At 43.6% G+C, this 26,596-nt stretch overlaps 1 protein-coding gene and 1 long non-coding RNA gene across 2 annotated transcripts in view; one reads left to right on the forward strand and one right to left on the reverse strand.

Annotated features, from left to right (window-relative positions):
- LOC106740412 (uncharacterized) overlaps positions 1–14,796 on the reverse strand; it is a 33,026-nt gene extending 18,230 nt beyond the window's left edge. Inside the window, exon 1 of the long non-coding RNA XR_001373937.3 lies at positions 1,129–14,796. This is a non-coding gene — a long non-coding RNA (uncharacterized LOC106740412). The remainder of the gene's footprint in view (positions 1–1,128) is intronic.
- A 212-nt stretch (positions 14,797–15,008) lies between these two features.
- FAM20C (FAM20C golgi associated secretory pathway kinase) overlaps positions 15,009–26,596 on the forward strand; it is an 85,295-nt gene continuing 73,707 nt past the window's right edge. Inside the window, exons 1-2 of the mRNA XM_006260070.4 lie at positions 15,009–16,701; positions 19,156–19,334. Coding sequence (XP_006260132.1) covers positions 16,136–16,701; positions 19,156–19,334 — 745 coding nt within the window. The 5' untranslated portion in view covers positions 15,009–16,135. The remainder of the gene's footprint in view (positions 16,702–19,155; positions 19,335–26,596) is intronic.

Below are 26,596 nucleotides of genomic sequence, written 5' to 3' on the forward strand. Positions count from 1 at the left end.
TACATCCATCCCTCAGGGGCTTTCATCTTTTTCAGGCCTTCTCCAACTGCTCTTGAGTTTTTGTTTCTTAGCTTGTTTGAAAATATTGAATCTTTGAGCTTAAGGGTTTTTTTTGACAATACTTCCTGGCCATGTTTCAGTTAGGGAAGACTTATATAAACAACACAAAGCAAATGTTTGCCATTACTTTCCAATCAACATGAGGGGAAATGGAGCAAATATTTGGTGCACAGAGCTTGCCTTCTGGAGAGATGCCTACGTGACCTTATGCAGTGCTGTGCCAGCAGACCTAATTGAGGTCTAAGGCCAGGTACAGGCATTACACTTTTACTGGTAACTTTTACTTTTACTGGCTCAGAAACCAGTCTACACCCGTAGCAGAACAGAATTTTGGCACACGTTGACTGGTTTAAAAATGGCAAAACTCAATTTAAGAGTTGCCTGCCCCTTCAACCCCTCACCAAAGGGCGAATGTGTGTTCTGTTCACTACTGATCGAAATTACACCATTTACAGAAAGCCACATAACTTAGATTGATTCCACCTCAGGCTTTTTGAATGTCTGTACCTAGCTTAAATGATCTAGTTCAGGTACTGGGAACATGGTTTGCTGTGCAGGGCTAACTGGCTGACCGGGACATCATGCTAACGTAGCTATTTTATGCCATGTCATTTTGACTCCAAATGTGCCTCTCATGCAACTGTCACATCATCCCACTGAAAACTGCCTAAAAAGGCTCAGCAGATTCAACCACTACCACTGGCCCATGGCATTATGGCTGAACAGAAGCAACAGCTCCAAGAGGACCTCAAAAGGGATATGTCTGCACTCCTCCTGTAGACACACCCAATAGTATCAGACTCTTGCAATACCAATGTTGATAATGCTACTGCAACCCAGACTCCAGACACCAAGGACTTACGCAAGGCTGGGCTGCCACAGCTAGACTGCTGCAAAATTTGAGTTTGTTATTGTGTGAAGCCACAGGTTCAACCACCCTTTTGGTATGCAGGTTATGACTAAACTGCCATATAAAAAAATTGGCATTGCTCTTTGTGGTTGAAAAGAATTCTGAACATTTAACAAAAAGGAGGAAAAAGAGAGAAGTGGGGAATTATAAAAGCCAACCTGCTGAATGTTATTTAGCACTGACACATGCTTCTCAGATGAGCAGACATCCACATGCCATGTACTCTGTATCTGTAAATAAATCAGTGGTTAGGAGATAATACAACATTAAAGAGAGGTAGTTGGCTGCATTAGCCTGACGTCAGGAAGAAAGCTGGGTAGATTTGCACCTGGTGAACTAACTAAATCAAGAGCTACATGAGCTTTCATAAGCAGCAGCTTACTTTATCGGATGCAGAGAAGGGACTACAGATGAGGCAGCATAGGTCCTGAGCTTTACAGATTGGCAGAACATGTTGTGCACTCTGCAAAGTGCTTCTTCTAGCAGCTCTTTACATCAGCTCTGAAAAGTGAGTGGAAAAAGTGCAATGGGATGTGAAAAGCTCTTCTTCTGAAGTGCCCTGCTCTCCAGACCAATGGAATGCCAATTTCTGTCAGCCCTCACACATGAGTGCAATGAAAGGAAAGAGAGATGCTTCCCTTACCCTGTTGTATGGTCTGTGCAAGAGCCATGCAGAATTCTGTTCACTACACTGCCTGTGTACAGGTAAAGGCCCAGCCACTTAGTTGGGAGTATAATGAAGTCCAAAGCAATGTGTGCACTTCCCCTATGGAGCATGGAAGCCTGGGTACATTGCCTTGGGGGGAGGGGGCAACTTTACACTATTTACTGCAAACTGAGTGCAAATTGCTCAGTCTATGCCAGAGGTAGCCAACCTGCAGCACATGTGTTATAAGGGGCAAAGGAAGCCATTTTGTGGAACATGGCAAACTGGGGAGGAGACAGGCAGCACACTGGCACATAAGAGAGGATGCAGAAAGCAGAGCTGCAGATGGGCAGGGAGCAGAAAGCAGAGCAGCCAATCTAGTAGGAGAGGAGAGTTAGACTGGCACTTAGGTGCTAGGGACAGACATTCAAAAAGCCTAAGCCTGAATTGATTCAATCTTTGCAGGTTAGTCTAACCTGCAAAACTTGAACCGATTTGGAGGTGGATACACATTTCCTTTTCATTCCAGAAATGCAGGCACATGCCTGCAGTGGCTCAGGTTAGAAGCTGGGAACCGCTAGAGCAGCCCTCCCTTCCCTTCCATATTGCTGAGCTGAGGGGGGGCGAGGCCAAGCCCCGGCAGGACACTCTGATTAGGGAGGGGTGTAAACCCCCGACCCTGCCTGCACTGTCTCATGCTTTTCTCCTCTGGCTGCTCAAGGGGCAGGAGTGTTGCCAGACCCCAGCCGTGTGCTAGCACTCTGAGGCAAAGCAGGGGTGTGCAGTGCATGCATCTGTTGGTGATACTGAAGTTTTCAACCTCCCTCTCCATGTCTACAGACCTGTCTGCAAACCTGACAGGGCTGTAAACCCACCAAGGGGATGATAAAACCACAGTGTTATCAACCCTTCAGCAAAACAAAAGCCTCTCTCATTAGTACAAGCTCTTCTTAAACAGCTTTTTCCAAGGAAGAAATGGAGGGACATTTCCAGCTGACCTGTTGATTAGCTCCAAAAAGCCCTAAGTGGACACTGTTCTGTCTGCCTGTCCCAGTGAAATTGGAGACACAGACATGGACACCTCTTAGCATTAGCTAACACAGCACACATGGGTGACTGGTGTCTCCTGAGTCAGGGGGGCACTTGCTCCCCCAGTGGCCAGTCACCCCTGTGCACCCCCTACGCATTGCCACTGATAGCACATGTCATGGGTCCATGGGGCTGGAGGCTGTGCTGTGGGATTGGAGGGTGGAAGGGGGGGCGGGGAATCCCTGTTTGAGCAGTGTGCAGTGAGGAAAGCTGAGCAGACCCTGCTGTGCCTGCAGTCTCCCCCAGAGCTCTGGCTAGGGAGGAGAGGGGTGGGGATAGCCTATTTTCTGAAGCAGAACACAGCCTAGCCCAGCCCAGCCCAGCAAAGCATCTGAGATGCTGGGGGACTCTGGTTTAACTTAAACCAGGGAGGGGTCTGGGATAGACATTACATAAACTGGTTTGACCCAAATCAGTTAAGTCTGATACTACATTCAACCACGTTTATCTTAAACCAGTTTCAACTATTTTGTAACTGGTTTATGTGCACTGAACTTCTGTTCTGTTACAGGTTTAAACCAGTTTCTGATCACTTAAACCAGTTTATGTGTAATGTCTGTCCCTAGCCAGGGAGGGTGTGGGGCTCATTTGTGGCATACCTGCTAAAAAGGTTGGCCTCCACCGGCCTATGCCATAAAGACAGACAAAGGAAACAAACATACAGAACATTATTGCAGCCACCGCATAATAAGAAACCTCTTGTGTCCCGGTCGTCATTTTAGCTTTAGCATAAGTAGTATGAATTCTATTTGTAGTAATAGTACTCGCATGCCTTTCAGTCATGCCTCCAAGATTTCAACTCAGATCTAGGTTGCAACACGCTAGGCACTGATCTAGTTAAGTTTCCTTGAACTGCCTAAATATTTTTAAACATCTGAACACCTACTGAACTGCTCTGTATCTGTTTGATATGTTTTCCAGTAAGAAAGAATAGAAATCAGAGCGGATAGCCATATGCAGAACATTAATTCAAAAGATAATGGGAAAAACTTTGCAAGGGGGAAATTCAATTCACCTTAACAACAAGGAAGTTGTTTTTTAGCAGTGACACCTGAAGCGCCCAATACTCCACTCCTGGAGAATTAACTTCTGCATACAATGGCCATGATGTTCTGTCAGGAAATGAAGAAAACAAAGATTTTTGAGGGAGATTGGCCAACAAGTTACTTAGCCTTGTCCCCCAGGAGGATTTGTATCTCATCAGTGATCACAATGCCACTGACTCACAGTGTTCCTGTTAAAACCAGTAAATCACCATAGTGATAAGGTATCTTAGGGAGGGGGGAAACAGTCCCTTTTTGTCAAAGGTGACCCACCACATAGTTCTATTTACGCTATAGCTTGCATTACACCTAGAGGACACAGAACAAAGCACAGCCTGATATTATCTCCTTTGGTTTCATAATTTCCATGGAAACCTTTTTTCTTTTTTTTCTTTTTTTTTAGTTACCTATGATGAAAGAACCAAAGAGGGGAAAAGCATGCACTTGAAAGCACTTTCACTTTGTATTTCTAATGTTCCTGTTTGCTGCCCACCCGGGAGTTATATCCTTGTTATACTTCATGGCAAGTATCCAAAAAATGTTTATCTTCCCACAAAAAAAGTGAGCAACTGTCTTCACCACTGACACTAAGTCTAAAGCGGTTAGATAAGGTGCATCTATATAGCCACTGCTTGCATATATCAGAGATCAAGACTTCATTGTGCTAGGCATTGGTCAAAAGCATATTCAGATACAAACCCTGCCCCAACTTGCTCACAACCTAGGGAAACAGATGGAGAACAGAGGTATGAGAGATTAAATGATGTGTCTAAAAATCAGACAGAAAATCTAGGGTGGAGTCAGGCATCTGGTGCTGCAGGCATAAAACCAGTCCCCTGCACTTTATTATGGGCCAGCTTCAACTATAAAAACCATGCAAATGTCTCATCCTCGGCAAAGCAAATAATGTCTGTTGTTTCAGAGTGGGGATTTAATGTTGTAAAGACACAATGTGCTACATGAATCAACATCCAAGGGAATAGGTACCCTTGGAATCTAGAAGGGAGGTGACCCAAGGGAAAAATACTGCGGAGTTGTACAATAAAAGAGTTAACCTTTCAAAAATCACATCCCATTCACAGTGAAGTAGAACAATAGGCTTGAGCTCTGAACCTCCTCCCTTTAAAAGTCAATGGCAACACTCCCATTATCTTCAATGAGAGCAGGGTCAGGCCACTAATGGGTACATGTTAACACAGGCTGTAATGGTTTAATTCTAAGATCAAAAGGGAATCTTTTCATACCAAAAAAAAAGGTTGTGCAGGCAGGGATTAGAATTCTTGCCTCTAGCTGCCCTGTTTGGGTTACAATGCCACGAGGATCAGCGATCAGAACAACACAAAGCGGGAGGCTGCAGGAAGGGCTAGGAGCGAATTCATTAGAACTCACACAGAGCGAATTCATTTGCCCAGGTTTGTTATTATCGCCGAATTATTTGTTTGGAGGGACTTTGTGGGGGTTGCACATTTTTGCACTGTTAAAAACAGCGTCTCACTGGCACCTCTCCTTTAGAGTAATAATTGGGGGGAGGGCGGGGGGAGTCATTTGTCCTTTGCAAAGAGCTGTGTTCAAAATTCTCTTTTCTATATGGACAATGAACCCTGTTGAGTGGCCTGTCCCTAGAGCGGATCAGAAAACAGAACACAAGCTGTGGGAATTACTTGTTTTTCATTAATGTTTCATTTTGATGAAAGTTTTCCCACCCATTTCTATCTGTCAGTAATAACAGGTCTCCAGCAGGAGTGATTCTGTACCTCCACATGGCTCCCATCCAGCAAAGCACTTACACCTATGCTCAGCTGTAAGCGTGTGAGTAGTCCCATTGAAGCCAGTGTTAAGTACCTGTGTCTTTTCTGGAACCAGAACCCACATATGCACCCTGCGAGCCCAGTCTTTGCTCATATGAATATTCACGGTGAACTTCTTTTAGGATGCTTCTATGCTTAAAGTTGAAAATAGGGATTCATATGTGCAGGACTGGGGCCAAAGTTCTTATACTAATATTAGCTTTTGTACAGAGCTTTCTTTTAGCAGAGCTCAAAGTGCTTTACCAAAGAGGTGAGTACTGGAGGTTAGTACCCAAGGCCACTCAACTGACAAGTAGCAGAGCCAGAGCCATGAATAGACTCCAAGCTATTTTATCCACCTAGCTGCACTGCTGGTTAAAGACCCTCCCACTGGTCCATCCCCCTGCCTCTATTCCAGCTATAGCACTCTTGATACAATATATACATGTATTAAGACAGGACATCTGTTTCATGGTAGTAATAAGATTTTTTTTTAATCCCTCGGTGTTTATAACCTGACTGGAAGTTCAGTCAACTATATGAAAATAACTTAAGGAATCAAAAACTCCCACCAAATCCACAATTGCATCACTCAAAACCAAAACCTAGAGCTCTTTCAATGCACAAACAAGTAGTGGGTATGTGCTTGTACATGCACACAAATATATTCTGATCTAGCATTTGGATATGCACTTTTCAGACATACCCTTTTCTGCTATAAATTGATGTAGCTTCACTGACTTCAATGAATCTGCAAAACGGTGCTGCCTGCAATTTACTGAACAACATTTTATATATTTAAAAGAGAGAGAGAGAGAGAGGATTTATTCCTATTCTGTTGTTTGAGTTAAGTGTATTTCAAGAAAGTCTACAAGGAATGCAGTTGATTTGATCACATTTCTTATAGGAATCAATTTTATTATAGCAGGATGAAATTACAATCGCTCAAATTGTGTATGCTATCATGCCATGCATGTCGAGATAATTTGTTTTGACTTAGTTTAAAATAATCATTTTTAGATAATAACACATTTTCCTAACAGTCAATTTTCAATATAACATCCTATTGCTTAAGAAGTGAATTTTTCAGACCCACCGTAGCTCTATATCACATTCTTTCTCCACAAGAATGAATAGAGGAAATGTGCATACCAGAAGAGCCCAAATGAAATAGCTTTAGAAACAACAATAGGTATGTTCTTATATAAACAGGTAGGTCTTTGTTCTGATCAAAGTAAGAGCTAACTATTCTGGGGCCGATTCTCAGCCGGCGTTGTTAGATTCTGCTTCATTGAAATCAATGCCGATTTACACCAACTGGGGGGATCTAACCCCTTTACCTGCCACTGGGACCGCTTCTTAATAAGAAATAAATGGGCCAAACAGGCTCCGTTTAATTGATTTGATCAGGAAAGTGAAGTTTCCCCATCCAGTTTTTCCATCTGGTTCCTACATTTGCACATGCAGCTTGGATGATACAAAAACAAAGAACATGCCCATTCAAAATGAAAGGCCGGAGAGGAAGATTTGGTCACTGGAAATGAATCAAAGCCAGAGATGCGTTTTCATGATGGGCTCAGATGTGCTGGGTGCTGTGACACTTAAACAGGGCAGCCCAGCTTTGCTTACAACAATGAAAGCTGATCGCATGTCAGTCCCTTTCATTACTATTTAGCTCAGGCTCCCAGCTCAATGCACCTCCAATCAACCTTAGCAAAACCATTAGGGGAAAGGGATGACTAGCCAGGCAGCATATTTGATTCTTTGGGAGATCTGGACACGATGGCAGAAAATATACAGCATCTAACAAAAGTTCTGAGATGAAATGCAGTGGAAGCAATGCTGTGGGCATGTTTGCTTTGCCGTGAAGCCAATGAGAGCTGCAGACAGTTGTGGCTGATCTCCCATGAATAAGCCAGGGGTTACGTATGAAAAATAGAAACAGTGATTTCTTTCTGTTACTGGATGGTTCAAGCACATACCTTAAAAATGAAGGTTTGTTTCATTGCACCGCAGCCCAATGTGCAACCCTTGTTCCATGCCTATTACCTGCTGCTGGAGGGGTGGGGGGTGTTATAAGGCAGGACACAGGAAACAGATCCAGGATGTAGTAATGTATCTTCACAAAAGGAAGCATAGATTAGACTGAGCAGACAGATCCTGCTTTGAGGAGGAAGACAGTTCCCTCATCTGAAATAACAGAGGAGGAGACATCAGGCAAACAACTTTCAGCATGAGAAAATGCTTTGCCTGGAGTTGAGAGCCTACCAAAAAAAATAAAAACAGTGTTGAAAGAAAAACGTGGGTAAGCCATAGCTTGTAGTCTTTGCCGTCATGTTTGCCCTTTACATGCCATGCTTCTAAAACCAAGAAAAAAATGAAACTTGACTGGCTCGGTGGCACGTCTACAGGTTCATTAATGCGCTTTTGGTAATGCACAATAAATATAGTGCCTCTGGGCATTTATACACATACACTGTCTGTTCTGATGTGCTGGAGATCTAGTGCGAAGGAGCAGACTCGATTAACCAAGCCCCACCTGCGTCGCCTGTATTTGACATACCAGCGCTGCGTTGCCTGTATTTGTATAGATAGCAAAATGCACATCAGTGCTAAGAAAATGGCAGTGGTGCGCTTTTGAACTAAAACACTTTCGATGTGTTAGTTCAAAAAGCATGCCGCTGCCATTTTCTCAGCACTGAAGCACATTTAGCCGTTCATACAAATGCATGTGCACTTTTAGAAGTGCACTATACCAGGCACTTTTAAAAGCACCTGGCACTGCAGTGCAAGCATGTGTACAAATGCCCTCTATGTACCTCTAGCGAGGTACTAGAAAAAGGTACGTTAGCCTATTTCAATGTGCACTAGCGAAAGTGCACTTTTTATGATGCTTTACGGCACATTAAAATAGGCTAATGCGTATTAAACCACATGTATAGATGTGCCCAGTATGTGGCTGGGCATAAACTGGGTTTCATTGATTTGCCAAAATGAATTCTTCCATTTAATGGGCATTGCTGTTCCTCAGCAAGGCAAAAAGATAAATTAGAGAACAAAAGTCTGCTCAATATTACCAACAAAAAATGAACTATTAATTCCCGCTCAAAGAAAAGGGAGAAGGAACATTATCTGTGCTCTATGAAGATAAGAACTGAAATACAGCTGAACTGTTAAGTGAAACCAAGGTTAGGTTATTTAAAAAATATATGTATTTAATGACCATATGCAAAACAATCTCACATGTGATTATAGTCATTTTATGTGAAATTCCAATAAAACTCAAATTATATTTCAGAGGAGGCAGAAGACTGTTGCCTTTGGTCCAATAGCCAAGAAATCAAAAGAAGTTAATAAAGGGATAATGGTGAGGGACTTCCATTGTTTGAAATTATCTGCATGCAATAACTTATTAATGCCATAATATTCCATTAAGAGCTCATTATTTCCTTGTTTGTGTCATGCTAGGAATTATCAGGGGTAATGTTTGTCCACCATGCAACACAGCAGAAAATGAAAAGCTGCTGGCCCTGTCCTTAAGTTCCATATGCAAGCTCCGAGTTCGGATAAGGGGAAATATTTGCATTTTTCTTCCAGTGCCCTATGTCTCAACAAATAAAAATGCACAACAAGCAACCTCAAGTAACTGCTGAGCCCACTGAAACGGGGTCATTATACGTGTCTTAGAGTTCAGGTACATGGGGCTTGGGGCTAAACCTGTTGGGGCTAAACCTGTTTGATGTGCCAGTGTGAGCTGTAGACAAGAAGCAACTGAAATCTTCAGTTTCTGTCAGGTCCATGTTCATTCAAACACTCTGAATGAAAATATAAGATTGTTACTTGCTCTATGAACCCACAGCAAACTGTCAAGGGAGGAACTCCTTTAGCCATACCAGTGGGTTTTAGAGATGAGAGCAAAATCTGAAAAAAACATTATTTGTATCTCTCCTCCTAGGCATGTGGATGGGGAATAGGTATGTAAAGGTGCTGCTTTCCCCACTGAGTTGGAACCTGCTCGGCCCATATTCCACATGGGGAGCGGAGAAAGAAAAATAGCCCATACTGGGTAATGAATGCCCTGGTTTCATGTCCTTGGGCTCCCAACCAGAGAACAATGTTGATCATTAAGGCTAACTACAGACAGTCAAAAAGCCGGAGGATGAATTGAACTAATAAGCAAGTGAACAGACATTCACTTTTGATTCTGGAACTGCAGCCACATGCCTGCAGTGGCTCAGGCCAGAAGCCAGGGGGATATGCCTCCCTGCTTGGCTGGAGCAGACAGCCTGGGCCAAAGCTAGCTGGCCCACTCTGTGAAGGGGGAGCTTTGTGGTGGAGGTGCAAAGCATCCTGGGATGCTGGGGGACTGTGAGTTAACTTAAATCTGGAGGGGATCTGGGACAGAAGTTAAATAAACCATTTTAACCTAAATCAGTTAAGTTTGGTACTACATCCATCCAGGTTTATTTTAAACTGGTTTGGGCCATTTTGAAAGTGGTTTATGTGCACTGAACTTCTGTTGTGTTACAGATTTGAACTGGTTTCTGATCACTTGTATTGGTTTATGTGTAATTTCTGTCCCTAGCCAATCAGATTCCTCCAATGCTGGAGTTAGAAAAGAGTAAAGGGAGAGAATAGCAACACGAAGGGATATAAACAGCTGCCTCCCTGAAAGCAGAGGTTATGTTCCAGCCCTTTGTTGGTTGGTGAACATTGGCTGGTTGTTCTGCTTGCTTAGTTGTGGTGGACATGTAGGTTACTCAGTATGGAAACACAAAGAATCCCTTGAGTTGTTTACATGTTTGGTTACGTGGAACAAGGACACTTTGGATTCTAGCACCCTGTCATCACAAATTGGAAAGTGTTTTGCCTGAGAAGCACTGAGCATTTTTCAAAGAGAAAATTAGTGCATCCTGTATCCATAGCCTATCATAGAAAATGGGGGTTGGAGGAGACCTCAGGAGGTCATCTAGTCCAACCCCCTGCTCAAGCAACTAGATCATCCCAGCCAAGGCTTTGTCAAGCCAGGCTTTAAAAACCTTCAAGTTTGGAGATTCCACCACACGTCTAGGTAACTTCTTCCAGTGCTGCACCACTCTCCTTGTGAGAAAGTTTTTCCTAATATCCAACCTAAACCTCTGTTACTGCAACTTGAGACCATGGCTCCTTGTTCTGTCATCTGTCACCACTAAGAACAGTTTAGCTCTGTCGTCTTTGGAGCTATCCTTCAGGTAGTTATCAAATCCCCTCTCAGTCTTCTCTTTTCCAAACTGAATAAACCCAATTCCCTCAGCCTCTCCTTGTAAGTCATGTTCCCCAGCCCCCGAACCATCTTTGATGTTCTCCGCTGGACTCTCTCCAACTTGTCCACATCCTTTCTGTTGTGGGGCCCAAAACTGGACACAGTACTCCAGATGTGGCCTCACCAGTGGTGAACAGAGCAGAATAATTACTTCCCTTGATCTGCTGGCAACACTCCTACTGACACAGCCCAGTATGCTGTTAGCCTTCTTGGCAACCAGGGCACACAGTTGACTCACATCCATCTTATTGTCCACCGTAAACCCCAGGTCATTTTCTGCAGAGCTGCTCCTTAGCCAGTTGGTCCCTAGCCTGTACTGGTATGTGGGATTGTTCCTTCCTAAGTGTAAGACTTTGCACTTGTCCTTGTTGAACCTCATGAGATTCCTTTTGGTCCAATCCTCTAAATTGTTTAGGTCATGCTGAATCCTAGCCCTACCCTCCAGTGTATCTACCCCCAGCTTGGTGTCATCCACAAACTTGCTGAGGGCGCAATCCATCCCATCTTCCAGATCATTAATGAAGATATTGAACAAAACCGGATCCAGCACCAACCCCTGGGGCATCCATTTGGTATCGGCTGCCAGCTAGACATTGAGCCATTGATTATTACTCACTGAGCTTGACAATCCGGCTGGCTTTCTATCTACCTTACAGTCCATTCATCCAACCCATACTTCCTCAGCTTGCTTCCAAGAATGCTGGCCTATGAATGGTGAGGTGTAGCACCAGGCAGAATAATGCCACCAACCAAGAGGAAGCAGCATATTTCCTGAGAGCCACATGAGACTGAGAAGATTATTATCTCAGAGAGTTTGGACAATGCACATCCTTCTCCCTCCAAGAGTAGTACAGGGAAGCAATAGGACCTGCTCTTCCTGGTTCCTCACACCAGGATTCCCTGGTGTCCTTTACCCAACACGAGCACTGAAAGAAGCAGAGGATAAGAAACAGCCATGCACAATGTGCTTAAAGCATCCCGTGTCTCTGCTCTCATTCAGACACACATTAAATGTTAAGACTCACATTTAATTAGGCATGCCAAGCTGAAAAGGCTGTTGTCCATTATAGCAAACCTCTTAAAGCAATTAGTGATAGATTTAGGGAGTCACTGCTCTGCCAAAAGTGCCAACAAAAGCTTTAGAGCAGGACATGCTGGTGCTAGTGGCAATACAGATCTATCGATCGATCCAATCCAGCAAGCACTAACACATGGGTGCACCTTAAGGCATGGGTGGTGTTCCACTGAAGGAATAAGACTTGGCCTATATTTATGCTCCTCGCTGGAATTAGACTTTTACATTTGAGGGGGGGCAGCAGAGGAGAAGTAGCTAGTGCTAGGAGCCACAATCATGTGCTGCCTAATCCCACCCCAAGACAGCTCCATTCTGTGCCCACATCTGTACTTAGAAATAGCAATGCAAGGTGACAGAAGAAATAAAGAAATTAAAACAACTCTACTTTATTAACATCCCTAGGTAGTATGGGGAATCAAAGGACTCCTAGAAGCCGTGAAAAGTTAACAGATTCTCTAACTCTTTTTTCCCCCCTTGACCTCAAAATGGCATCTGATCATCAAGAAGACATGTCAATGGAAGACCACAGCAGTTGTGAAGGACCAAGACAAGCCCTAGGCTGCTTTAAAGTGCATTGTGTCTGGCTCATGTGGCCCTGGTACCGTGAGAAACATTTGCAAGGGGTGAAAGTTGGAAGCCACTGGGGTACTGAAGACAAGTTTCCATCTCTTGGTTTATTATTAGGTTAGAGTATTTGGACAGTCCTTCCAATAATTTTGGTCTAATGTAGGTATTTCAGTATTTCCACGTTCTGCTCCACCCTCACCCCCTTGTTACAGTGATGTTTGTTGACAGCTTCATGGTTTTTCAAACTTATTAGAAACTGGTTTAAACCTCTAACAGAACAGACATTCAGTGCACATAAACCAGTTTCAAAAAGGCTGAAATTGGTTTGAGATAAACCCGGTTGAATGCAGTACCAGACTTAGCTGATTTGGCTCAAACTGGTTTATGCAATGTCTGTCCCAGACCATAGTCTACTTCATAGGGTGATGGAACATGAACGGTATGCATGGGGACAAAATGAACAAAATATATCTTTCTGTTTCCCAACTCCTTTCTTGTTAAGTGAGCTTCAGGGTTGTTGGTTTTTTTTTAAATGATAATTTCTAGGAATTTTTGAGGCCTGCTATAGGTAAATTTCAGACCTGATGTGGAAGTGCTATCTGAGGAGTCTATTAGAGCTGGTGCTAAAAGGGAAGAGGGAGGGATTTCTTCACTCCTCGTGAGCTGGTATATGGTTATGTTTGTAAGAAAACCAAATCTTTGAAAACCTGGGCAGTGCTATTAAAAGCCTGAGGCATCTAAAGTGTCTTAGCAATCTGTTCTTTCCCTCCCAAACCTCTCTAGTGATGCCTTATCTATGCCCTACTGTTTACAACTGGACCCGTTCGATATGCAATTTTTCTTCATCCGGGACTCTGCTTTATACAAGAACATGAGCTCAAAACATACCTGTGTTGACTTGTGAGAAGGTGCTAGGGGTAAAGGGTTGAGTAGACCTATGACTAAGCAGAAATTAAGACAAAAAGCATTGAACTGATCATTTGGAATCAATTATTTGAGCCTCGCTGTACTTCTCTGCAGTGGGCCTAAAATGCAATGCCCAGAAGTATAAGTGACTTGCCCAGATCTCCAAGCAAATCGGTGGGAGAATTCAGAAATTCCAGTTCTCGGGCCATATCAATAGCAGTTTTACATTCAAGAACAGCAGCAAGGGCCCGGAATAATTCGTTGCGATTAGGTGTGAACACGTGCCTAGGAACGCATATGCAAATAAGGTCTTTTGTACTGCGAGGTCAGCTCCAAGCTGTATTTCAAGTGAAATACTGCAGAAGTGCAGCTTGCTTAATAGCAGTACAGCAACCTAAAGAGCTGTATGCAAATGCCTGCTCCACTTCTCTGAAGTATTCCCTGTCGGCAGACTGCCAGGTTCACCCTGAGCCCCGCTGAAGTCAAAGGCCTGTCTGCTTTGGAGAGCTTAGATGATCAGGGCCTGCTCACCTCGATATTTTTAGAGCCATTTCTCACCTTGGCAAAGCAGATGCTCCCATTGTTAAAAATGACAGGAGGCCTTTAGAACAAAATGCTGCCTTTAACCTCTCTGAGGTTTGCTCTGAGGTTCAAGGAGAAGAGCTCAATGATTTGACTGTGCTATATCCAGGAATGTGATTCTGTCATAGCTCACGTGGCATGTAAATATAAGTGAATACATTCAGTTTCTGTGTAAAAGGCAGCAGGGGATGGGTATTTTATCTTATTAATCATATTACAGAGTCAGACAGGCCCCCTCCCCAAAAAAGGCAAAGAAAGAGAGCACTATTGTCCCCACTTCCCAGATGGAAGACTGAGGCAAAGAGAGAGTCAAGTGCCTTGTCTTTGCTCATGTACAAAGCTTCCAGCGGAGCTGGCAACTGGACCCAGAATCAAGTCTCAAAATCTCCTTCCCCCTTATTTAACTCAGTAGAGACAGCTTTCAGTGTCTCTCCTAGACGCAGAGTGCTCTTGAGCGTCTAATCTCATTTGCCATCAGACTATCTGGCCATCAACGGGTAGCCCGTGCAGCTAATGTAACCAGAGGGAAGGATTATTACACTGCAGTCCATTGAAAGATGATTACAGTCCAGAGGACCTCAGATTAAAACTAAAGATTGGGGAGGAACAGAAGCGGAGCTGTACAATTTGACCTTGTTCGGCAGAGGGGGGTGAGGGAAAGAAGTAGATTTGCTTTAGAAAATGCCGTCTCCCATCTAGACAATGACATAGCAGAATTCGTGTTCCCGAGTCTAGGCAGTCAGACTGTACTAATACTTTGCAATGCTATTAGCATAGATTTTTTTTTTTTTTTGCAAACCTTTGAGAAACAGACGCCCTCTCCTTGCCCCACTTGGAGCTGCAGTAGAATGAGAGAGAGGGGAGGGTGGGGAGAAAGAAAAGGGCTTTTGGTTGAGGTTTTCCTGTTACTATCACTGTAGCGTTTATTTAGCCAATCTCTTAACTGTGACGTCTGGAAGGCTGGATTCATGGCTCGCTCATAATATTTAACACACCCACCGAAGGCTGGAGCTGCAGCGCTACTAGTCCAACCAGTCTCCAGCATTCAGTGGAGCTGAAAGGGGTTTTCACTGTGCACCTGCCAAAGAGCTCTCTCTCCTCCCCCCCTCTGCTTGCTTTCTTTTCTCTTTCCTTTCCTTCCTTTCTCTTTTTAAAGGGCAGATCTGTAAGCGCCGGCAGCGATCACAGACCTGAGCTCGCTTGCTAGGAAGAACCGCTGCTGATTTCTCCTGCTAGTTTCTCTCCTCTCCTCTCCTCTCCCTCCTTCCGAGCCCATCTCCGCCGCGCTGCAGCAGTGCTACCCGGCAGTCCGGAAGCCAACAAGCCCAAGCCCGGGCAGACAATCCCAGGCAACCCCGCTCGGATACAGCAGCCACCTGGATGTGATCCTAGGTGCCAGACCCCAAGCCAGGGATGCGATGGATGAAGAAGCCGGATCCAGCCTGAGAAAACCCTTCTCCAGCCAATGTTTATAAACAGTCTCGCAGAAGAGAGAGAAAGCAAGACAGAGAGGGAGGGGGGGTCCCACTGCATCACCGCTCCATCTCAAAGGATAGCAAGCAGCGTTTTCAACCCAGCCAGATCTTGTGGATGATTTTTTGTTTTGTTTCGTTTGCCCTTCTTCTCCTGAAACCTTTTTTTTTTTTTTTAATTATGATGCTGATTGTTTCACAGGTTTGATGAATGTGATGCCTCCCCGGCTATTTTTTTTTTAGCTCCATCAGATGTGCGCGTCTCTTGTTGCAGCCCAAGCCCCCCCTTGCCTCTCGCTCCCACGAGCCCCGTACCACCAGCACCAGATCCAGGTGTGAACAGATGGGTTTACAAATCGGCATGCCGTCGCCGGGGTTTTCCTATTGATTTGAAGCACTCGATTGCTCCTATAGCTATCTATCTATCTATAATTATTGTTAGTATTTTGGCTGAGCTCCACCATTCAGCCCAGAGACATGAGGACCTATGGCTCTTAGACTCTCCCTGGCCGGTGCCGTACTGACTCGATCGCTTTTTGGTTGCGGTTGATCCCAAAAGGAAAGAGAGGGGGGAGGGAGGGGAGAAACAAAACAAGAAAACAAAAAGGAGAGGAAGGATTGACCCTCGATAAGCTTTTTCTGTGAAAGAGCCCCGTGCAACCCCCCTCCCCCCAGCCTTCCTGAGCCACCTGGACCATGAAGATGCTCTTGGTCCGCAAGTTCCGCGTGCTCATCCTGATGGTGTTCCTGGTCGCCTGCACCATGCACATCATGATCGACCTGCTCCCCAAGCTGGAGAAGCGGGCGGCCAAGGCGGGCTGCTCCTGCTCCCACGGCGCCGGCGAGGAGGCGGCGGGCTGGGGCAAGCCGCGGCCGAGGAGCGGCGCGGAGCCGGGCTGGCCGAGCAAGCACACGCTGCGGATCCTGCAGGACTTCAGCAGCGACCCCGGCTCCAACCTCAGCTCGCACTCGCTGGAGAAGAGCGCGGCCGCCTCGGACAAGGGCGAAGCCTTGAAGCGGCCGGAGCGGGACCGCAGCCGCAAGCAGCTCATCCGCGACGGGGAGCTCCGCACGCCGGCGCCCGGGCAGGGAGCGGGGCCGGGGCCCGGGCCGGGGCCGGGGCCGGGGCGCTCCCGCCTGGCCGCGCTCTTCGAGCACCCCCTCTACCAGGTGGCCGCGCCGGCGCTGGCGGACGAGGACGTCTTGTTCAATGTCAACAGCGACATCCGCTTCAACCCCAAAGCGGCCGAGAACCAGGAGTGGTGAGTGCGAGTCCGAATCGCGTCCGAATCGATCCAGCCGCGGGCGGGCGAGAGGGCAGGCGGGCGGCAGCGGGGACGTGGCGGCGGCTGCCCCGCGGCCCCCCCCCCCCCCCCCCGCAGCACCCGCGGGCCCGGACCGGTGTGTGCGTGTGTGTGTGTGTGTGTGTGTGTGTGTGTGTGCGCAGCCGGATCACTGGGGGGGGGGGGGGGGCGGCTGGAAACGGTGTCAAAAAACCAGGGGCGGAAATAACCCAGACATGTTGGGTTTGTGTCCTTAATTGTGTGCGTGCGTGTGCACGTCCACACATGCATATACACACAGACATAGCCACACACATACGTGCATATGCACACATGCACACACAGACGTAGGTGCACATGTATGTGTGTGTATATCTACACATACATGCACACACACATACACGTGTGCACATACATGCACATACATATACACGCATGCACACATGTGCGCACATGCACGGACATACACACATCTATACACACATGCATATACATATATACACATGCACACATGCACACACATGCACACATGGGCGTACATATATACACCCACGCATACACACATCTATACACACATGCATATACATATATACACACTAACACACACACATGCACGTGCACACAGATATATACACACGTGCACATACATCCACACATCCATATGCACACACACACACGTACATATACGCGTACACACATATATACACACATGCACATACATATATGCATACATACACATGCACATGCATACATGCGCGCGCACACACACACGTGCACGCACACATATACATGTAGGTTATACCAAGTCATTTCCAAGTCCAGAGTAACGGATGTTTCCGATATAATGGGAGGTTAAGTGATAGGCTTCAGGTGTCACAAGGGACAATAGGAATTAAACATGTTGAAGTTAGACTTCTTGTTTTTTCCCCCCACCACCCCTTGCTCTTCCCTCTTCCTCTCCCCCCCACACACACACAACATAAGACTGGGTAACCAAATATTAACTTTTCTCTGAAGCCAAGGGCCCGACTTCAAAGGTCACAAAACCATGGGCAATGTGCACATACAAATGGGATTTAAACCCCAAGATGGGTCTGTTTTTTGACACCACGTTTTCTGGGCAAAATCTTTTCTTGCCCTTTCACAGCCCTTACTTCTGCCTAACTTTGATTGCATTTTGTTTGCCTGTGAATTGTCTGCCCCACTGATTTATAAGCAATGCTTAGAAACATGAATGGTTGAGAAATCAAAAGACTTGTCCCTAATACAACAGCACCCTCTTTCAAGCACAGACACTGTAATTTTTAAACAGCTGCATTGTACCACGCAAAAGCTCTGCCAAGCATTTGAGTAAGTAGTTTTGATTTGAATCTTTAAAATCTTGTAAATATTTTCCTGTGCAACGTCATGCTTACAGGAACCACATAGGCCCTCTATGTTCAGTCATTAAAATCACATTTAGCCTACTCCGGCTTAGAGCAGTCCCAGTTTCTCTGGAAAAAAATTGCTGTCATGAGCATTTGACAATTATGTATGGAGTATAATGACTAAAGGTACAGCTGGCCCTGGCATGAAGACATATGATAGCATAACAAATGGGTAAGGAGTCCAAGTGTCGCATGTCTACAATTTAACTGGCTGCTGTACTTGTTTCTACTAGTTATTGTTCCCCAAGGTTTATGTAATTAGCATTCAATTTAGCAGCTAACATTAATTTATAAAATTCTGGGAGACAACAATAACTCAGAGCCCAGCTACCTTCCCTGTAGACACTTCATGGTGAAAACAGCTAGGATGTTTATTTAGCAAATACTTAGAAGTGATTTGCTTTTTTTTTTTTTAACTACACCAGGGAATATAAAAGGACGTATATGGCTACAGAATCTAAATTTACTTTTGCAGTAGTTCTTTTTGGGACATGTTGTTAAATAAAGATTTGTGGTTAAAGTTGTTTTTCTTTGTAACCGTTCCACCATGAGTAGGATGTTACTTTTAAAAAAACAATCGTTCTCTGGATTAAAGATTTATATTCTGCATCTCTGTCACGTTCCAACGACACTTTGTTGGAGCTCTCATTCTGAAATGCAGGACTGAGCTCAAAGTTGTACCATTGCCTGATCCAGTGTCCCCACCTATCAGTGGAGGCTTTGCTACTGACTTTAATGGGTTTTGGACCAGGCATTAATAATTTAGGTCATGAGGCTGTTCCCATTGAATTCAGTGGCAAAGCTCCCGGTGGCTTTACTGAAGTGGGAGAAGGCCCTCAATTGCATCCTTGGCTTCAGGGACAAACTGAAGCCGGTGTCTCCCATTTACGGTGCTTGCTTCTCACATCATTGTTTTCTGAATCACTCTGTTATGATGCTCTTTGCAAATAATAGTAATAATAGTAATACTGCTCTCTCTTCATATCTCCTCATGTCTTTGTGGTAGGCAAAATGAAGGTAACGAAGATGAAGAATTTTTACCCACCGGAGAAACATCTGTGGATTCCTACCCAAATTGGTTGAAATTCCACATTGGTATTAATCGGTACGAGCTGTATTCCAGACATAATCCTGCAATTGAGGCTTTGCTACAAGACCTAGTCTCCCAAAAGATAACAAGTGTTGGTAGGTCTAGATAAATGCCATTTTTGTGACTATTTATTCCTTGTCCAAGATGTCATTCCTGTTTTTATATTAATGAAAGTGTTTTTATGACTTATATTTGATGTCTTTGATACATTGCTTCCTGGCTACATGGAAGCCTTCACTGATTTTTCTAGTTAAATGTAGAAGAGGTTTTATAAAGGCATATTGCCAGTTCTGTATTACCTGAATGGCTGAGTGCTCTAGCAGGATCCCAGCTGCAAAGTATAGTGGGCCAAATCTACCCCTGGGGTACACCCATTGACTTCAGGGCTTATATTTAGAACAAGAGTAGCTCACTGGGCTGGGGAGCCAAAAACAGGAAACCAAATCAACACACCAGAATTCTGCATGAGTCTGGTATTTCCCCTCGTTCTTGAATTCTCTTTTCAATGAAGATCTTGCTATCTGTAAGGAGAGAAAGATGAAGAGAAATGTCTTCACCAGCAAGGAAGGCTTAAAGAGCAAAGTAACCCAGTTTGGTGTCTCAGTCACTCCATCCTGTGCAGGCTTTGCTGCTGTGGCTTTAACCCTCAGAGCTGCAGTGTTTGCAAAACCAGATCTACCACTGACTTCAGGGAAAGTGGAATGCACATCAGGGTATCAGGATGGAGAGCAGAAGGCAGCTCTGCTTACTCTGCTCGTAAATCCACTATTGAAATGATACCATTGTATGTCTTTAAGCAATGTGAAACACAGCAGTTGATTAACGATGGTTAGGTGTCCTTGAATTGAGCTTTATAGGTACAATGAAAAAGAAAACAAAACAGCTTCCTGGTGTACTAAATAAATTCAGGTAATTTTATTCCTGGCTATTGAGAGCTGCAATACGTTCAGTGGTTTTTACATGCCTGAGAGCACATAGAAAATGAAGCAAATTACATTAAATGCAACCTTGCTCTGTACTTTGCACAATTTCACTAAGATGAAATAGTAGAAGCTCCATAAAAACGATGATCAGCTAGAGAGAGAGACAGATATCTCTATATAGCTATACAGATACATGGATATATAGAGATAGATATAGATATCTAGCTATCTGTAGATATCTAGCTATATATCCATGTATCTATATAGATATATAGAGATATCTATCTAGATAGATAGATATCTCTATATATCTAGAGATATCTATCGAGATAGATAGAGATATCTATCTATCTAGATATCTAGATAGATAGATATCTCTATCTCTCTCTCTATATATGTATATATAGCTATATAGCTATAGATATAGATATCAGCACAGCTGGAAAAGGTCACCGAGCCTTGGCCTTAGAACCTTATTCTGGAAACATTTCTATTAGCTTCAGAATAGGTTTTGCCCAAGTGAAAATAGAACAGCTTGGCCTAATGATTTCAATTCCATCTCAGGAACTACACAGACTTCTGAATAGCAGTAGGAATGAGCAGGCCTTGACGGCATAAAGCATGGGTTAATTTAGCCAATCAAGACAGTAGGAGCCATGATGCATAGAATGCCGCGTGATTGAAAATCCACCCCGCTTGTGAAGAACCACCACATAGCTTTCAGCAGGACTCGTGTGGCCTTGTACTTTGTGGAGGAGAAAGAGTTTTCAAACCTGGGTTGCTTTCACAAGCTGTCCAGCTTAAATGCACCGAAGGATCAAAATGAGGCTTAGGTTCCCCAAACACATGGTTGTTTAAAGAGTCTGAGCACTGATTTTTTTACTGGATTGGGATTAAGAACCCAAATTTGGGACTGAAGCCATTCACCATTCACCCCTTTAGTTAATATATAACATCATGGCAATGAGAGACATTCTTTTTAGATAATATCCCGTGCTACTCATCCTTCAGCCAAGGCCTCAGGATAACAGGGATAATTTACAATCAGTGGAACAAGTTCTAGGTGGCTTTCACTTTGATATGACGTTTGTCTTTCCCAGCCCACTCAGTATAGAATGATGTACAGAATGTTCCTTTTGTATTTGAATGAGGGTGGAGGTAGCTTCTTACAGTGCTCATGTTAAAACCACTCTTCGCTTGTCAATCAGGAGATGGAAGAGAAAGACACGTAAGCTGTGCTCTTTCTTACCTCTCATCTTACCTGCAGAATGGTGCTATCACTTTTGCGATCTGCAGTGTTGCCCTGAAGCTGTGCAACACCTTGTTTAACCCCAGGTTCTTGAAGAGTTTGCACCGAAGCCCTTGACCACTCACGTTCTGATTTATTGTAGTGCGTTGCATTAAAATGCATTGGGGCCATCAGCATTTTATACTGCACTGATGAAGCACAGCTTCCAAAATAGACTGAATTCCATTCCTCATTTCAAGATCTAGATACCGTGCATGCTGCTTGTGCAGAGGAAAACCACGGCTTGCAGCATGCTCAGATGTGTTCGTAATGCAGTGCTTATCAGACAGGCGATAGAATGAAATGTTCAACCGTTTGTCATGCAGCGTTGGCTAGTGGGTGTAGGAGGGGAATGAGAATCAAGAGTAATAGGGCTGAATTGTGTTCCAGCTACTGAGTTACTCTTGTACTCCTGGGTTTTTTGCTTAACCTGTCCATGCTTCAGTTAATCTATTGGCAAAACAGTTGTAATAAAAATGATGAGTGATAACCCGGCCCCATTGACATCAGTCGAACTTTTGCCACTGCCTTCCCTGAAGCCACGATTTCACTCTAAGACTCATGCTGGTATAGTGTGAGGTGTTAATTAATTATATGTTAGACAGAGCTTGGAGATCAATGAGGGGAAGGTGCTGCAGACTCATAGGAATATGCGTTATCACATGACGTATTTCTTCTGGGCTTGTCTCACTGGTACGTGTTCAGACTGAGCTTTGCATGGTGGGATTGGGAGCATTAAGATGCTACTGTAGTCAAAATGTGAAACAATGATTTTAATTTACACCCATGAAAGCACATAACGTTCGTGGACAAAAATATTAAATGCATAGCATTAGACAAAGAAATAGCACTTTTCAAAGAGGGAAGTAACAACTAGTTTCCAGAAATGAAGCCAGGCTACTCTTTGAAGGAAGGCTTATCAGAATTGTACTGCCTGATCCTGGCTACAACAGGAGGCTTGCCAGCCTAAGATGACAGGACACTGTAAAGAACAAACCATGTTTTCTTCCTCTGTGAACAGGGTTATTGTCAAGTATTCAAAAATGGAGAAAAAAAGTGGAAGAAACTATTATTATTTTTTATTAGACAGGGCAATATGTTTTATTTTGCACTGCACATTTTTAAGGGATTTAATAACATGTATTACAATAGCACCTGCCAAGTTTCACTTTTAGTGCGCAGGACCAACAAGATTTCCAAAGTATATGAATCGATTACACAAGTCTAATGTATTTTACTAAAGGACACACACATGGTTGTTGTACTGTCTTACATGCTCTGGCATATTTTCCAGTTTCCTGATTCTTTTGGTTGTCTGTTTTTCTGAAAAATATCTGTGCAATGACTACCAGTTCAAAGGATACAATCAACAGAAATCTTCATAGTGAGTAAGAATCATTTCCCCCACACTCAGTGCAATTCAATCTATAGCATTGGATAGGATAGGAAAAGACCTGTTAACTTACCCAGTCTTTTCTGGGCGAGTGTTGTGTACAGCGCATTTGGTAGTGTTTTGGTTTGTTCCATATAGGTTGTAATAGGCTCGTGTGGTTTTGACATAGAGGTTTTGATAACTTTCCATAATTAAACCCAAACTGTAGCTAAACTGCTTTCAGCCACGTCAGATTTCCCTGCTCAACTTGCATTAATAATTGGAGTCATGTTCACAGAGATGGCTCAGGATCAATCAAACCTGCTCGCAAGATTCTGTAACCTACAAAGTTCCCTTAAAATGAAAATGGTGACAGAAGCAATTACTGCAAAGTTCACAAGAGCAGAGAGCATCAAGGTGACATTTTCTTGAGGTTATAGTTTAAATAGAACAAATCTATTGATGCGACTATGGAAAATGGACTATGAACACTCCATTCAGTTCCCACAGTGACACCCAGAGGTGGCCTTCAAAAGTACAGGGTTAAGGACAGCTTGAAGCAAGGAACGTGAATAGTGGCCTGTGTATCCCGTTCTCATTCTCATTTGGTATAAAACGTATTATGACTTAATTTGGTGCCAAGTTCTCAGTGACTGGGACCTAAATATTATTATTTTCATTTGAACGCTGGCACCGTATTTTTAGGAGAGGTGGATGCACAAAATGCACGCACAATTGCACAGCTTGTTTGCATTCGTAACGGTTTAATTGCATGCACAGATGACCCTAATTAGCCATTTTCCTGCATATTTACCAAATGTACATGCATAATCCTGGCAGCAGCTCCAGCAGTTTAACTACAAACATTGTGTGGCACTTAATGCGTGGGTTTAGTAATTGTGGGCCCAATCCTTTTCCCATTACCATCAAAAGGAGTTTTGCTATTGGATGAAATGTGAGCAGACTAGGTATCTGGGGTGTTTTTTTAATTTCCTGGTTGAAAGGCTTTGGGAACATTACCTGGCTCAGTTCCTTTCTAAAGTCTATGATGCATTCAATTTGTGCAGACAATAATTGGAAAGCTGGTGTACAAAATTACTGATGCAGAGTAAATGGTGCAGTTAACCAAGGTGGACACTAGAGAAGCAGCAAAGGAGGGGAAAAAAGAAGGCAGAATAAGAGAAAGGCAATATTCTGAATATTGAACCTCACTTCGGCTCTAAATATAATTATGACTACCTGCTCCAAAGGCAGGAAAACAATGCATTGGAGAATGTGTGAAAAACATGATGAAATATAGCACCATTGATTTACTTTATAAGAGAACAATGAATCTGCCAAGAATCAGCCGATTGATTAAATTTACAGCCCGAATAAAAAAGAAAAAAGAAAAGAGGCCTTAAAAATGTACAACAAAGCCTCTGAATGTTTTAACAGATCTCTTTCCCTTTGGAAACTGCTTTTATTGTCTTGATTTAACCGAGGGAGACCTTTACAAGTTAGATAGCCGTTGTGGCAGAGCAAGAGCAATTTGAGAGGTGGCTAAAACCTGAATGTTTGGAAATGTGTTCCTCCAAGTCTCTGAACTTGTGCAGGCCATTATTTGTCAGACGGGGTCAACGCGTTTATGTTAGATTTAGACCTGGGCTACAAAGAGAGACTCTAGATCAGGAGCCGAACTTTCCCTCATTCAGAGGTTACCACATCCTGACTTTTGGCTTAGTCTCATCTCTCTCATATGTCAACAGTTGCATAAGTACATTTAATACTGTGTGCTGGATCCTGATAAAAGAAAGGAATTTCAGACAGTGCTACAGAGTAGCCCTTTATCTCTTCCTGGTGGTGTTGGAAAAGAACAAGGGGGATTAGGCTGATATTTAGTGTTTGTGTAATGCCTCTGTCATTTTTAATGATGGCGACTATTATGGCTTAAAACAACGCTCAAAGTGTGGACGTTACAAATACAAATGTCTGGACCTGAAGAGTGTAGAATCCGAATGGGCTGGTAAGATGAGAGTTGGGGTACAGCAAGACAGAAGAAAGCAAAGCCAAATCATAGCAGTGTTTTGTTCCATCCAGTATCTTGTCTCGGATGGGTCAAAACCAGATCTTTTAACGGAAGTTAGGAAAAAACATCTCACTCAGTGAGGATGGTGGCACCTGTCTCATACGTTTGCTATATGAAAGTCTTTACACGGGAGAGGTACAGAACTTGAGGAACATGTGGATTTCCTTAGTTTTCAGGAAAGAATAGGCAGAGGAAATGTGAGGAATGGGAGCACATGGGAGAAGAACCATGGATATCTGTGGCTGAGGTCATTACAGCTTGGATGCAGAACCCATCAAAGTCAATAAAAAAAGTCTCAGGGGCATTAATGCTCTTTAGACAAGTCCCTAACCCCTCAACATGATGAGTAGGACAGACTTCACTGAAAACTTATTCTAAAGCCTACTGAAGTTTGGAGCACTTTGGATCAGGCCATAGCACTCATGCAATATGCTGGTTGACAGGAAAGATTAACGCTGGAATATTAAGCTTTAGCATTCAACTTCTTTCTTTAGAAATGTTGATACTATTTGTACTGGAATGTATTTTTATCACTATATAAATGTGTCTAGTCATTGCACAAGAATGGACGGAAGAGTTACTCTGTGGCATCAGTGAGTTTGGAGGACTTTTTCAGAGCTGTTCATGGTCTGTAACATAAACGTTCATTCGGGGACTCTTTAAAATGTGGATTCGGATTAAGATGGGAGAACACCCTTGGAGTCAGAACAGCCCAACATTTTAAGGCCTTCTTAGAAACGTCTTAGTGTTCTGATCAGAGACATGACAAGCTGTAATGGCTTTGTGTCATCATATGACTTCTCTGAATATTGTACGTTCTAATCCGGTGTATTATAAATCCTTATGAAATTTTTATTTGGATAGTAGCTACAGTCTCAAGGGCATCTCCAAACAAGCAAACAAGGCTTTGGAACATAATTGGACTCTTATTCTTAGGCATAATATAAAGAGGGACATGTCTGAACTGCACCATACATGGGAAGTGGAATTTTCTTCTCTTATCCTTAAGAAATATATTTAAGAAAATGTAAAAAAAGCCAACCTGTGAGTTTAATCTTTAGAGAAGAGGAAAATATCCAACCTTGACATTTGGGCAGAAAGTCTCCATGAGGTTGGGAGCAATTGTTTTAAATTACATCCGTACATGCAAGTCTGGATATTTCTACACCGCAGGCATAAGTCTTTTTGGACCCCAATCCTGCAAACATGCATGAACATGCTTACTTTAAAAACTTATGAGTAGTGTCATTGAGTTTGATGGGACAAATCATGGCATGAAGCTCATGTATGACTATCTGGAGGATGAGGGCCTTGGACTGTAAGCAGCTGGGCTCAGAGCATGCCTTCTAGTCATCCATATGTACTGCATGGCAATTGCACTGCATTAGTTATAATAATGGTATTTAGTGTTGTATACATTGGTAAGATCTGTGCAGATCAGTGTTGGGATAAAAATGTTGGGGGCATACTGATCGGTAGTATGAATTTGCACAGAACCATGGGCAGAACGTTTCCTGGGAAGGTGCAGTCTTCCAGAAACAAGTGAAGATTGCATTCACTGCATCCTTCGAGAACCACTTCTCATGTACAACCACCCCTGCAAAATTGCCTGATGCTCTTCTGACCATTGTAAATATAAAATTTACTTTTAGCATCAGCACTGGCACAGAACTCCATCAATGGACAGTCAAGGTTGCAACCAGGTT

Source organism: Alligator mississippiensis, chromosome 13 (genome assembly GCF_030867095.1).
Source record: "Alligator mississippiensis isolate rAllMis1 chromosome 13, rAllMis1, whole genome shotgun sequence".
Taxonomy (NCBI): domain Eukaryota; kingdom Metazoa; phylum Chordata; order Crocodylia; family Alligatoridae; genus Alligator; species Alligator mississippiensis.